Source organism: Alosa pseudoharengus, unplaced genomic scaffold (genome assembly GCF_046254945.1).
Source record: "Alosa pseudoharengus isolate Yale_2024_CS ecotype anadromous, Long Island Sound unplaced genomic scaffold, YU_APseudo_1.1 YU_APseudo_1.1_scf_10, whole genome shotgun sequence".
NCBI lineage: Eukaryota > Metazoa > Chordata > Actinopteri > Clupeiformes > Clupeidae > Alosa > Alosa pseudoharengus.
Genome location: NW_027468565.1, coordinates 15224391 through 15238335, shown reverse-complemented (window position 1 = coordinate 15238335; position 13945 = coordinate 15224391). Strand labels below are relative to the sequence as shown.

At 40.3% G+C, this 13945-nt stretch overlaps 1 protein-coding gene across 6 annotated transcripts; it reads right to left on the bottom strand.

Annotated features, from left to right (window-relative positions):
• Positions 1 to 1940: 1940 nt before the first annotated feature.
• cunh11orf24 (chromosome unknown C11orf24 homolog) lies at positions 1941 to 12336 on the bottom strand. 6 transcript variants are annotated; one of them, XM_076265110.1, is made up of 5 exons: positions 12273 to 12297; positions 11842 to 11921; positions 7003 to 7237; positions 4975 to 5094; positions 1941 to 3874 (listed from the first exon to the last, which is right to left on the bottom strand). In XM_076265110.1, exons 3-5 carry the CDS (start codon positions 7184 to 7186, stop codon positions 2778 to 2780), a joined length of 1401 nt encoding a protein of 466 aa, XP_076121225.1. In that variant the 5' UTR covers positions 7187 to 7237; positions 11842 to 11921; positions 12273 to 12297; the 3' UTR covers positions 1941 to 2777. The 6 variants fall into 6 exon arrangements, with proteins under 6 accessions (XP_076121225.1, XP_076121218.1, XP_076121209.1 ...); XM_076265103.1 differs by having other exon boundaries at positions 11842 to 11968; positions 12273 to 12288; XM_076265094.1 differs by lacking the exon at positions 11842 to 11921 and having other exon boundaries at positions 12273 to 12336.
• Between the last annotated feature and the right edge of the window lie 1609 nt (positions 12337 to 13945).

The window sequence follows — 13945 nt, the reverse complement described above, 5'->3', positions numbered from 1 at the left end:
CAACAGAGCATGGTGGGCCATTTAAGGGTGATAAAGATGGCATTCTCTATGATGCCATTTTTAGTGGATATTATGCGTATGCACTTATGCATAAGTACCTGCTGAGGGTACTCATGGGAATGAGTTGGCCTAGATGGAGCCAAATACTCTTGTGGGGTCACAGTCAGAGGATTCCATAAAGGAAGGACTGGACAAAGCCCCCCTTAGAAGAACATCAGCCACTGTTTTCACTCATCATGGAGGATTCCTTGGTGAGGCCACACACACACACACAGACCCACGACCTCACAGGTGAAGATGACAATGATGGCACCTTCAATGTTATGCACATCTGGGATGCGATAGCTGAAAAGTTGATTGGTGGGTTTGGGGAGGGATGGGCAGTACTCTAGCACTGTATAAAATAAATAGGGTACCCATGGTGCAGCTGTGTATGTTATTAAAAATTGTACGCTGAATCTGAAATCCATGCAAAATTTTAAACTACATCCACTGACAAATGTGGTAATGTGTTTGATGTGATCAACTCCTGTAAGTAGAAATAGGATGTAAGTATGTAAATATTGTGTCTCAAAAAGTATAGTACATTTTAATGTGTTACTGGACAGTTGTTTTTAATCCCGTTTTTAAATGTTGAAATCACATGAAAATGAATAATACAAGGAAAACTCGTGTCGTTTTTCATGAGGCATGCGGTGCTGTAAACACTGTGGATTAAGACAAAGTCTTGGCAGAAGGGGCTACTCCTCGGGTTGAATGTTAAGGTTCTCCAACTGGCCCCAAGTTGATGTGGAAAAGTAAAAGCATATGTCCTGTTTGATGCGTGTGAGCAAGGCAGGCAGTAATTCCCCACACAAAAAAGAAGGAAAAAAATCTGCAATGAAACCTGCCTTTACAATCACCTGTGCAATATAGCCTTTAGCGCTCCCTTTGATCCAACAGTCCACATACACAAATAATAAAAAATCTACCTTTCTGGTGGACTGCTTATTGCTTTGGAGAAACATTCCTGGGTCTCAGTGTCAGGAATACCTTCTCAGACAGTAATAAAGTCCATCTGGGACAGACTCTATCAAAACAAATGTGCAAGCAGGCATCATGTCCACTAGCTTAATGCTAAACCTTTTGCTACTTCTCACCAAAGGTTCATAACATTGATGCAACATTGCATGTGCTGGAGGATGCGATTCCCCACTGCAATACCTCTGTTCTCTCACTAACAGCTCACACAGACATGTTAACCATGACAACCACATGGCAAAGACAACATTGTTATGTCAATTAATACCCATGGCATATAGCAGTGATACATGATGGTCAATTTACCAAGGCAAAGTTACTCATCACTCAATTTTTGGCAGCTACTTTGTAACTGATCATGAATAATGTAGAATGAGGCCTGTAAGATACTATAGCATGTGTAGAATGAACACGAACACACACACTGGCACTTGGATCCTTTAACTGTACCTCAGCTCTCCATCTTTAATGGAATCCATGTTTGCCCATTTTGCCCTTGTTTTCTCTAAAAGCTAAACATTCCCTGGTGAGTGTGAATGTTGTAAAGGTGTTGGATCACCTCCCCTCATGGGTTCACTCATTATTTTCCTCTGTGCCAATTACATTTCCAGACCCTCCGACTTTCCCAAACAGACACTGCATGTGCATCACATATTTCCAGGGAGCAATTATCGTGCTACAGATGTGGGTTGTTTATGTATACAGTCTTGTTTACACCAAAGGCTGATTGATATGCCCCTCTAATAAAACACTTTGAATCCACAGGAAACGTGGCACTTTACAGCTTATTGGTTCCAAGAGGAATCAGGGGCAACTGATTCATACAGCAAGACTCTCACTTTCTTATTCATAGTCATGGATCACAATCAAAGGAAACATCTGGAAGAGTATCTGTCTCTGTAAATGAAAACAAAATGAAATATCTGCCAATTTAGTCTTTATTATTTTGTTGTAAAGTACATTTAATTTGCAGAAGTGCATTTAGTTAAGACTTGAAAGACTTGGCACATAACAGGCTACCACACCTGTATCTTTCCTCCTCATAAGACTTCCCAAACGCCAGAGTTTAATCTGGAGAGCAAACTAACTTCTCTGGCTCCTGGAAACGTGGTTCATAATGGCTACACAATTCCCTTAGCTTAACAACGATGTGCTTCAGTTCCAGTGACTGTTTTGGCATCCAATCTCAATCCAAGGAGTGAAATGGTAAACAACAAAAATAACCTGGTAATGACCAGAATCAAAAAGCATCCATTATTAATGTACTCCTTGAGTAGTCAACTGACTAATCACACTTTGAAAAAAAAAGACAAATAGTGCAAAACAAAATTATTTGCTGTGGAATGGAAATACTGGACCTTAATATAACATGTAATCTCCACATATTGCACTACAGAACTTCATGAAATGACATTCAATCAAGAAAATATGAAGTCAATACTAAGGCTTTCGTCCTATGTGCCATGAGTACAAAGTGGAAGCATCCTCTGCATAGAAAAAAATGCATATCATAAAAAAATAAATGTATACATCATGTAATCACACATTGGCCCACAATTCTCTCATAAGCATTCAGAGGCTGAAATGATTACGGTGTTATCCCACTACAGATCAGTATGCAATCTCTTCATGTATCTTGTCACATTAGTACCTTAAGGACAAGTGAGTTTGTGATTGAAGAGGTTGCAAACCTGATGTTTTCCCTGTTCAAATTAGACCAATTATAGCCACAATGCAGCGTAAACGTATTTCCTACATCAGACCCCTGAGTCAGAGTACATTCCATTGATCAGGTAATCCACCTGGGTGTAGTCCTTCCTTCTGTAGCTCTCATACGCCTGCGTGAGGAACAGGACTACAGTCACCACAAAGAACAACAGACCAAACAGGAGCACTGCCAGCAGAGAGCTGGTGTCCACCAGACGACCGCTGAAAGGTCCCATGGGGATGCCTACAATGCCTTTACTCGTGTTGCTGACTGGCCCTTTGGTTACTGACGCGGGAGAAGTGGTCAGAGCTACAGGGCTCTCAGACGCAGTAGGTGGATTGAAGACTTTCTGAGTGGTTGGCGATGGCTTCTCTTCGACAGCTTTTGTGACCGTATGTGTGGTTACAGGTGGTTTTGGCGATGGCTTGTCTTCGACAGCTTTTGTGACCGTATGTGTGGTTACAGGTGGTTTTGGCGATGGCTTCTCTTCGACAGCTTTTGTGACCGTATGTGTGGTTACAGGTGGTTTTGATGGTGATGGTGGTGAGCTGGGCATTTGAGGCAATTTTGTAGAAGGTGCACGTGGTGGAGTAGGAGGGGTGGTAGTGGTCATGGTAGTTGTTGGCAAAGGTGATGTCTGAGTAGTGGTAGTTGCTGGCTTTGATGTGCTGCTAAGGGTAGTTGAAGATAATATTGTTTCATTGGCTTTCCTTGCAGTGCTCTTAGTGGGCGGTGCTGTGGTTGAGCTGGTAATTTGGGAGGAGGTTGTTGTGGCGGCTGTTGTTGTGGCGGTGGTGGTTGTTGATATGACTATGGAGACCTTTTCAATTGTAGTAGGTCTGGAGGTGATACTTGTGGTGGTGGCCCTGGGTTGTTCAGAAGTAGAGGTGTTTGAGTGATCCTTGTTGATATAAGCACTATTAACAGTCTCACTAGATGTGTTGTTGGCTCCTGCTAATGAATCCTGGTTTCTGATTGGCTCATGCTGTTGTAGACCCAAAGAACCTTGAGGACTTAAAGTGCTCTGCATCATCTTGAGGGTTACAGCATCTACTGGCTGGGCTGTGGAGCTTACAAGGGGCTGAGAGGGGTTGGAGCTGATGGAATGAGGAGTATCAAGCTCACTTCTAGATCCAATATCGGCACCTGAAACAAAACAAAAATCGCTACATGTGAGATGCCATTTGCAGTAATCATTTGCAGCAAAGCGCTATTACACCCATTTTGAAAGATTTCCATGACTCTTCAAGCACAGACTAAAATCTATTAATCTTCATAATGTTGTAGGATTTAGTGAAACTTCTACTGAGAGTTTACTCCTCCTTGACAAGACACCTTACAGTAGTCTTACACTGAAAAGTCACGGGGTTGCCAACAAGATGAAACTTAAAAAAAAAAAAGCAATATGGCATGAGTGAGAGTGGGGTTGGTAAGGATATCCCCACCTCATTGGTTCCATGTGTACTTGTATACAACAGTTCTACTACAAACTGATCAAGTCTAAAGACTAAAGAATTGTGTTTTCTATTGTTTATTTACCCTACACTTCCTGCATCTCATTTTGCCAAGCAATGCAGCAGGTCACTCAAGAACCCAGTTCAGTGAGAGAGGCTATGTGTGCTTGTGCACATAAGCATTTCTATAGTCCACTTGCTTGTCTATAGCCAGTAATTGTCAACTGTGACAATATGAAATCGCCGCTCTCCTTTTGAATGAATGGAATGTTCACATCGGAGTGATTATTAGCGGTGAAAAGTCTGAGTGGGGATGTCCTGGGTTATGCCTCTCTCGTCCAATCAGAAATAAAAAAATAGTTCAACCAGACCTAACTGTTGCACAATGCAGCGCAAAGATGCTATGACATCCTCAAGAACAGAATTACAGAGACCGTTAATGTTTCACATTATGAAAGAATCAGGAGAATAAGAACTCTTAAAACAACATTCAAATAATACTACTCAAATCGTCTTGCCATTTGGTTAGTTTTACAGGAAATGACTAGCTTGGAGATTATCTTCAAATGCAGGTACACAGTATGTCATGTGAATGGGAGATTTACACACCCCTCTTTCTGTCCAGGTTAAGCACTAAACTGTTCTGCGGTCTGGGACAGAGTGGCCCATGAGAGCAGCAGTAAGGAGGCTACATTAAATACGCTTCAACTTCAAAATGTCTTCCTCTCCTCTGGCTTTATTTTCCACCTTTAATTGGAGCATGTATGAGCATTGAGCAAATTTACAATTTACCTTGGCTTAAAAGATCTTCAACAGTGGCATGTTTGCAATCTTCAAGTTTGGGACACTTCAAAAGTAAACATACTTTTTGATCTGCTTTATACAGAGACCAGTCACAAGAGGACCTATTGCCTGGAATAAAACACAAAAAGAAGTTACCAAGGGTGAAGCACAAAATGAAGCAAAAAATGTTTAGATATAGTGGGACTTCAAGCAAACCACTAGCCTCTCTTCCTTTTAAGTAGGAAACCTGTAACCTGATCCTGCCTTGCTGTGGGATGGAGGGGGGCTCTGTTATGTCTTAGCATTCCTCTTTCCACATGAGACCCTTCATACAACTTCACTTTGGCGTCAGAAGTAATAACTTACTGATTGTCATGCTTAGGAAATGCCACATTTGAAACATCTCAAAACTGGCAAAAACCCCCTATATGTGCACATATGATTCTCCATGTGACTACAGCCAATAAATACAGTGTATACACACACACACACACACACACACACACACACACACATTCATATCACCCATGCCTGGCCTGCCCTGTCCCACTGTACATAACGCCAGAGAGGGGGGGGGTTAGAGCCTGAGAAAGAGAACAAGGGCCACCATCCAGGGAAAGCTCAGTGGCTCAGTTACAGCACTGGCACCTAGACACTTTTCCATCCGCACTTTTAATGGAATGGAAACGAACAAAAAAGGGTGGAGTTCCCAAAAAGTAGTAACGTCCAGGTAATTGATGGTCAATTTAAGCAGCTTTCAAGATCACTACTGTCTTTTCAGCAGCGGTGGAGGAAAGCTAATTGGAAGGCCATCTGCTTTCCTGCTGTAAATGATTCTCCAGCCGTTCCAAATGGGCCTGGAGTAGAGTGTGTGGAGAGATGGGCGGGATGACAGCAGGGCTGTGGGGGGACAGGCTGAAACTGAAGAGGACATGTCCTAATTCACTTTCCCTCGCAGGTCACTAGGGGTCACCTTATAGTGAGCTATAAGAGTTCTGCGGCTTGAACACAGGCTGCATGTACAGGTCTGAGAGTTGGAATGCTGAATGATTATATATTTATAGCTCACCAGCATACCAGGCATTTCACATTTCCAGATGGTGAGTCCAAGCTTTTATTTCTTAGTTACTTAAAACCCTACTGCTGCATTAGAAACCCAACAGAGTAATTTTGGGCGCTGTAATATGTGAGTATGTGTGTGTCTCTGAGTGACAGAGACAAAGTGCATGAGTGAGTGTGTTATGTAAGCCAGGCATGGCTGTTAACCAAAAAAAAGGGAGAGAAACAGCCCCAGGCTTCATATTCTCAACGCTGTGTGCACACGCGCAGAAGCTCAGGTAGATCCACATGTGCGGTGAGTTACTTTTCCTTTTTTTGAAAGGCATTGTGCGATTTAATTGAGAAAAAAAGAGAACATGTCATGACAAAGACTCAAAGGGTATGGCTCGCCAAAGCAGCGCCAGGCTCATAAACAACACAGCAAGGCCCTTTCATCTTAAATCTAAAACACATGGCCCCTTTGAAATCACATGTCCTTCAAGTAAAAAGATGTAATTTCAGAAAAAAAACATATGGCTTTAGTCTTTTCCAAAATATGATATTTTACAGACTTCTGATTTTTAAGTTTTATCGCCAGAGGTAGCCACTGAGACGTATTTCATGGATTAAAAACAAACTATTTTGAGAACATACAGACAGAGTTTGTGATTGCATAATCTGAAAACAACCTTTGGTTACTTTTAATATTTGTTATGTAGGATAGAAACCATATGACCAAACCGCAAATATACAATTTCATTGCATGCAGTTTTGAAAAATGTCAACACTGAAAATGTATTCAGCACAGTACTCGTCATTTTCAGTATTTTGATCCACTACCAGTAACCACATATAGGAAATTAAGACAACAAATAAGCTTCATTTTGAATTCTTAGTCTCCATCTAATATGGAAGATCTTGATCTCTTGAGAAATCCCTGTTCTTCCATTCCAAAGTCCATGTCACTGTCAATCATAAAAAAGAAATGAAGAGACTTACACAGGTTTGTACAGTTTGCGCCGTCTGCAACTGCGTAACGCGTGTCCACTATGGTGGGTGTGGTGCTGCCCACGGAGAGGATCTGCAGGCTGAGAAGCCCCAGCACAGGGGAGAGGGTGACCAGAGGGTGGAGGGTCATGGCCAGGGTCCGGCGCACACACGCGGGGCAGGCTGGGAGCAGCATGGAGTCAGAGCCTGGGTGCGATGAGGAGTGCCACCATCACAGGGGAGACATCTACAGGATACAGCGAAGAACACGTCTGGGTGAACAAAGCCTGGCATTACAATGCATTACTGAACTCATCAATAGAATAAACACTGTTCACATAATATAGACTACGGGCCCTGATTTAAATGCTGGGAAAAGTGCAAAGTCAGTCTATGAGCAAAGTTCTCATACGTGAACTAAGAGCATCAGATTTTAGCTGACCCACCGATGTGTGTGCTCATGGTATTAAATTTGTAAATATATTTTGTGTAGCTATTAAGCAAGCTTTAGTAAGACTTTAGGCTTTGCACAGCACTATAGGGTGCAATACAGTTGCTTACTCCAATTCTTACTCAATTGCTCCACCTACCTTTACGTTTGAAAAGTGCATTGTGGAGCTAAACCAGACAGATATGCTTGGTCAATATGATTGGTAAATCCTTGTGTAAATATACAAGGACAAATCAGCCTAAACATTAGCTTAGTCAGAAAAAAAATAATGAAAGCTACCTTACGGATAAACAACTGTAATAGCCTACATTTGTACAGGCTTTGGTCATCAATAAATATAGATTTTGCCCTATCCACATTTCTGCCCTTAATTTAAAGTGGCTTTAAACACTGAATTATAAACCAGTGAGATACTTAAAACTAGGTACAAATTGAACTCTGATTCTGAAATGCCATTTCTTATCAGGAACTGAAAACAGAATGATTTTCATTTTGGTTCGTTCTGAGCAAAAACATTATTTTTTCGTTCCTGTTGCAATGTTTCAAGGCCTCTCCTCTGAATGGTAACCGGTTTGAACGTTATAGAAGAACGGTTAATAACTAGGGCTGTCAAAATAACTGATTAATTTCGATTAATTAATTTGAGAAAAAATAACTGATTAATCGATTCCTTATGACCTTTGACCCGAGCCGTTCTAGTCAGTAAAAATTAGACTGTAAAATGAAGGAGAGAGAAGAAAACGTGCTGCCTGGATCATTGATTGGAACATTTACTTTTAAAAAACGCCCTGATGGTGTTGATAAAAACAAAGGGTTGAAAATAAAGTCCTTTGCAATGTCTGCAGCAAGGAATTTGCATATCACCGGAGTTCATCAACTCTATAGTCGCACATCAATGCAAAGGAATAAGTGTTGACATTGAGGGGAGTGTTAATTTATTTTCATTGTGTCCCCTAGGTTATATCTGTGGCCTGAAATGCCTTGTATGTGAAGAAAAAACTTCTTCCCGAAGCAGTTTTGAATTTATTTCCTCAGCATATTAGGTCATATCATAGATTATTATGGCCGTTATTTGAACAGTGAAAATAATAATAAGAGTTTTTGAACTTTAATGTCACTAATGCTGATTATTCAATAATTAATTTGAATTTAAATATTTAAAATACTTTCACAGCAAAAAATATATATGCGATTAATTTAGATTAATTAATCACAGAGTATGTAATTAATTAGATTTTTTTTTTTAATCGATTGACAGCCCTATTAATAACCTTTAAAAATTACATTGCCTTTACAAATTGATTTATGGCCGGTGGCACAATACTACAGGCTATTTTTGCCCAACAGCCTTAAAGTTTAAATCAAAGCACATACAATCAAGGCCTGCTGTTAAAATCACTGTGCTTGAATTCAGGCGTGGGGCGAGATTTGAAAGTAGGCAAGAAGGGCTATATAGTATTAAATCAAAAAAAAAAAAATGTCTTATAGCCTAACTTCAGACACAGAAAATGTCCTTGCTTTAAGCCCTGTAATAAACTAACCTATGTGTGGTGCTACCAACTGCCTATAGATATTTTCCTAGTGTCTCTGGTAACCTGTGTTATTTCACAAAATGTTTCAGTAATTTAGGCTACATACTTGGAAAAGGCAGTTAGATAGTGTTGGATATGAAAATCCTTTTTTTATCAACTAGTAGTTCTAGCCTATTATACAGGGGAGGGAGACACTGGTTCATAACATCTGACTAAATTCATCTAAGGGGTCTGGGGAACACTGTGTGGGCAGGTCAGTTTCTAAGCATATGGACTTTTGAATAATATTCAAACGGTTAATCGGAACAATAAATACCATTATTAACTGGTTATCCAAAATTGAAAATAACGCTTTCACTCCGGAACAAGTGAAAATGGTTTTGTTCCCGTTTTTGTTCATCCAGAAACTGTTCTATTCCGGTTTTCATTTTTGAACTGTTTCTAATCCCTGTTTCTTATTAATACCAGAATATTCAAATCTTTTTACCACTAATTTCATTGGCTTTAAGTGAATTTAACACAAAAAGATTTTGAATGAAGGCCTCTGCTAAATATGCATGCACATGTTTACTCAGACTAAAAATTGTGGAGCAATGGAGATTGCAACAGGTTTTCTCTCATGGAAAGTTTGCACAGAAGTGAAGTCAAAGGCTGCAATTGTGTCCGGTCAGTCTGGTTTGGAGTATTTGCATAAAACCAGGAGGTATTGTGTCTCAGGGTTCTTTGGATCATTAAAATCAATCTCAGACACCTGTGATAATTAGTTTGCCATGTGAGTCCAATCAAAGGAAAACTACTTAAGAAGAATGTTCCACATTATTAAGCATGCCACAGGTTTCAAGCAATATGGGAAAGAAAAAGGATCTCTCTGCTGCTAAAAGCGTGAAATTGTGCACTACCTTAGACAAGGTATGAAAACATTGGATATTTCCCGAAAACGTATGCGTGATCATCGTACTGTGAAGAAATTTGACGCTGATTCAGAGTACAGGCGGGTTCGTGCAGACAAAAGCATAATAAGGAAGGTTTCTGCCAGACAAATTCATAGGATTAAGAGAGCAGCTGCTAAAATGCCATTGCAAAGCAGCAAACAGGTATTTAAAGCCGCTGGTGCCTCTGTCCTGCGAACCTCAATGTGTAGGATCCTCAAGAAGTTTGCAAGTGTGCATAAACCTACTATTCGGCCACCCCTAAACAATGCTCACAAACAGAAACGGTTGCAGTGGGCTCAGGAATACATGACTAATACAAGACTAATTTTCAAATAGTTTTGTTTACGGATGAGTGCCGTGCAACCCTAGATGGTCCAGATGGATGGAGTAATGTATGGTTGGTGAATGGCCACCATGTCCCAACAAGGCGGAGGCATGAGGTGGCGGAGTCATGTTTTGGGCTGGAATCATGAGGAGAGAGCTGGTAGGCCCCTTTAGGGTCCCTGACGGTGTGAAAATGACCTCGGCATAGTATGTAGAGTTTCTGACTGACCACTTTCTTCCGTGGTACAAGAAGAAGAACCGTGCCTTCCGTAGCAAGATCATCTTTATGCATGAGAATGCACCATCTCATGCTGCAAAGAATACCTCTGGGTCATTGGCTGCAATGGGCATATAAGGAGAGAAACTCATGGTGTGGCCCCCCCATCTTCCCCTGACCTCAACCCTATTGAGAACCTTTAGAGCATCATCAAGCAAAAGATCTATGACGGTGGGAGGCAGTTCACATCCAAGCAGCAGCTCTGGGAGGCTATTCAGCAAAGACATTAAAGCAGAAACTTTCCAAGAACTCACAAGTTCAATGAATGCAAGAATTGTGACGTGATATCAATGAAGTGGTTCTATGTTAACATGTAACTTGGCCTGTTAAGATATTTTTGATTGAAATAACTTTGATTTAATTTATATTACCTCCTAATGCTGCAAATTCAACATGACAATTTTTAGTTCTTTAACCTATAAAATGTCTTGAAACTCAAGTGTTCAACTCAACTGTTGTGCACAATAATTTGGAACAGTGCATTTTGAGTTTTTTATTTTTGAAAAAAAATACTGTTATCATTAGGTTTGTTCAATACAATTCGAATTATACTCTAACGGTTGATGACTTGAAAGTAATTGTCATTTGCATCAACTACAGTATTTAGGAAAATCTGAGAAATTTAATTTGCATAATAATTTGGAATGCAGTCAATATGCGACAATGGGAAAGTTATGTGTATAATACATCACTTTCCATCATCCTTTCTCAGGCAATTGAAGAAGTTTCACATCAGTATACCACTGTTGGTCCACTTCCCTAACGCCATCATAGAGATGTATTACTGTTTACAGGACCTCAGACAGTTTTAACATGAAGAAAGTGGAGCGGTTTGCCACCAAAGCCTCCAATACAATCTCTGTACACAATACACACACGTTATCATGTAAATGAAATTATCAGTGACACCTTAGGGTACAATCAGCTGACAAAGATGGGCTACCATCTAATCCAGTGTGAAAAAACCCTTCAATAAAACCACATGGAGAAAGATAAGTTGTATGTTTTCAGGTCATATTTGTATTGTGAAATGTGACAAATAGCCTACCATACCATTTGACTTCTATGGTCTTGTGACCAAATGCAATGATGGTATAATTTATGATTCTTTTTATGGTCACATACAGGCCAAGCTATAAATCACACTGCCTCCTCCCTTTAAGAAAACAACGTGATTATCAAAGGAGTGGGAAAGAACACTTCACCAGGAAATAGCTCCGGTGGCCTATGTCCACTAACCACACCGTTTGATCGGTGAGACACATACATTGAATGCACACTGATACAAGTAGAACGCGAATAAGTAGGCTAATGACAGGTGAATAAAACACTTACCGTTAACATTAAAAACTTTCGATACCCCTGCCAAAGACGCCCCTTGTCCCGTATTCGGTGCCAGTAGTGAATTAGCCAAACTATTAACGTCAGCGAATGGTTTGATATCAATGTTACTTTGTCAAAACTTTAAAAGAGAGACACGAAAGACATGGTTTCAAAAAACATACAAGTAAAATCACTAACATCAAAGCGCTCAAGATTTCATAGAGTTAGAAGGTGGCATACGCCACGTTAGCCAGCCAATTTGCTAGCCATTTCCGTAGCTTGATGTGAAACGAGCAAGCGTAAATAACGTAGGCTAACCAACAAAATGATGCTATTCTATGCGGAATAATGTTACATTACTTTTTGTTAATGAAACGAAAAAGTGGTCTTCACTAAAGTCATATTTTAAGCCTTGAAGTCGCGACATTTGTTAAACAACTTACCCTCAAGTTTCAAGACCGAGGGGCGTGTGTTGGTGCTGATGCTGATTGACTCCCGGTATGTTTTGTCTTCTTCTCGAGGGAATTTCTGCCCGTTGGACCACAGACCAATGTACAGGTAGGCTATGCTTCCATCTGCTGCACAGGAGGCGAAATTAAATCTTCAACTTGAACTTAAATCGTCAGTCTTTTAAAAAATATTTTCTGACTGAAAAAAACAATTTACTTTAATTAGCAAAATAAGAAGGGATAGATATGATATGACCAGCACAGCGAAACTAACTGATAGACTTCAAGACAAGAAAGCGTCCATGAAGCAAAATTGCATGACTGTAGCCTAAAATAGAGGAATCATTCTGTAGGATTAGGCTAAGATAAGCTTCACTTAAATAAAAATCTGTCTAGTTTGTTCTTCAAAATGAAGTAGCTAGAATATCCCAGAATAAACAGTAATTTACCCTATTTCAGTCTTGTTTAAAACTATAATAAAGAAGTTCTGATGCAATGAATTACAGCCATAGGCCATTTCAGAATATGAGGAAATTGCATGTCATTGGGCACTATCAGACCCACATTGTTTGTGTGGGTAACAGGAAGCCAGAATATAAATTAGGAAAAACAGATACCTCTAAGTGCTCACTCCCTTTGACTGGAAGAGTAGGCCTAGGGCTAGGCTAGGTGCACCCTCCAAATGGATTTTACCAATATGAATGTAGCCTACTTTTTTATTTGTCTGCCTTTTGAGTCAGCGCTTTGAAGCTTAGTTAGTGAGTGTTAATATTCAGTATTTTTTCTCTATCAAACCAGGATTATTATGCGGTCATATAATGATTGGCAAAGTTTTTTTTGTTTTTTTTTTCGTCATCTACTTCCTGAATTGGTCAACGATACCCGGGACACTGAAACACCGGTGCGCATGAAATTTGGTGGGTATGTAGCCCCACTAGACTTTTACGGAAAAATTTTGTTTCGTCCCCGGGGGCCACTCCCCCCCCCCGTGCTGGGCCCCCCGAACCGCAAAAAAAGCAGTTTTTCCTAAATAACTACCTGAACCGTGGCACTGAGGATGAAGAATCTTTTATGGTATGTTGGTCTCAAGGGCCCACATCAACCTGGCCCATAATCACTCATTTGTGATTTGCACCCCCACCCCCCGGTAAAAATTGAAAATGCAATATCACTCTGCTTTAATCGCCCCTATCTTCAGTTTAGATGTTCAGAACCACCAAATTTTATGTGTATGATTTGATATTTTATATGAATATTTTAAAGAAAATACATTATTTCCCAAAAGGAATGTTCTCCTTTTTTTCAATACCTCCCAAGCCATGTGACCTTGTGACTCCAAACCCATGCAGAATAGTTATCCTATATGGGACTCATCAGACACACCTCTTCCTATAACCATTGAAAGCACACTCTATTTTATATTAATATTTTAAAGAAAATACATTATTTGCCATCATGAATGGTCTCCTTTTTTCAATACCTCGCAAGCTTTTTTCTCGCTAGACATCACAGATCAACATAGAACTGTTCTGCTATGTGACCAGGCATGTGGACACGTGCGTGAGGGCAGACGGGACAGGCGGCGCTCACCCGACCGACCGTCCCACTCTCATAGGCATGGCCGTAAGCATACGCACAAGCGTAAATGGGACCAGCAACATGAGTCC

What these genes read in the sequence shown, in the direction of transcription:
- cunh11orf24 (XM_076265094.1), bottom strand. Translation starts at nt 7,186, where the DNA reads ATGCTGCTCCCAGCCTGCCCCGCGTGTGTGCGCCGGACCCTGGCCATG. An exon ending in CGCAAACTGTACAAACCTGT is followed by an intron (nt 5,095 to 7,002) that starts GTAAGTCTCTTC and finishes GTTTTATTCCAG; the next exon opens with GCAATAGGTCCTCTTGTGAC. An exon ending in TGAAGATCTTTTAAGCCAAG is followed by an intron (nt 3,875 to 4,974) that starts GTAAATTGTAAA and finishes GTTTTGTTTCAG; the next exon opens with GTGCCGATATTGGATCTAGA.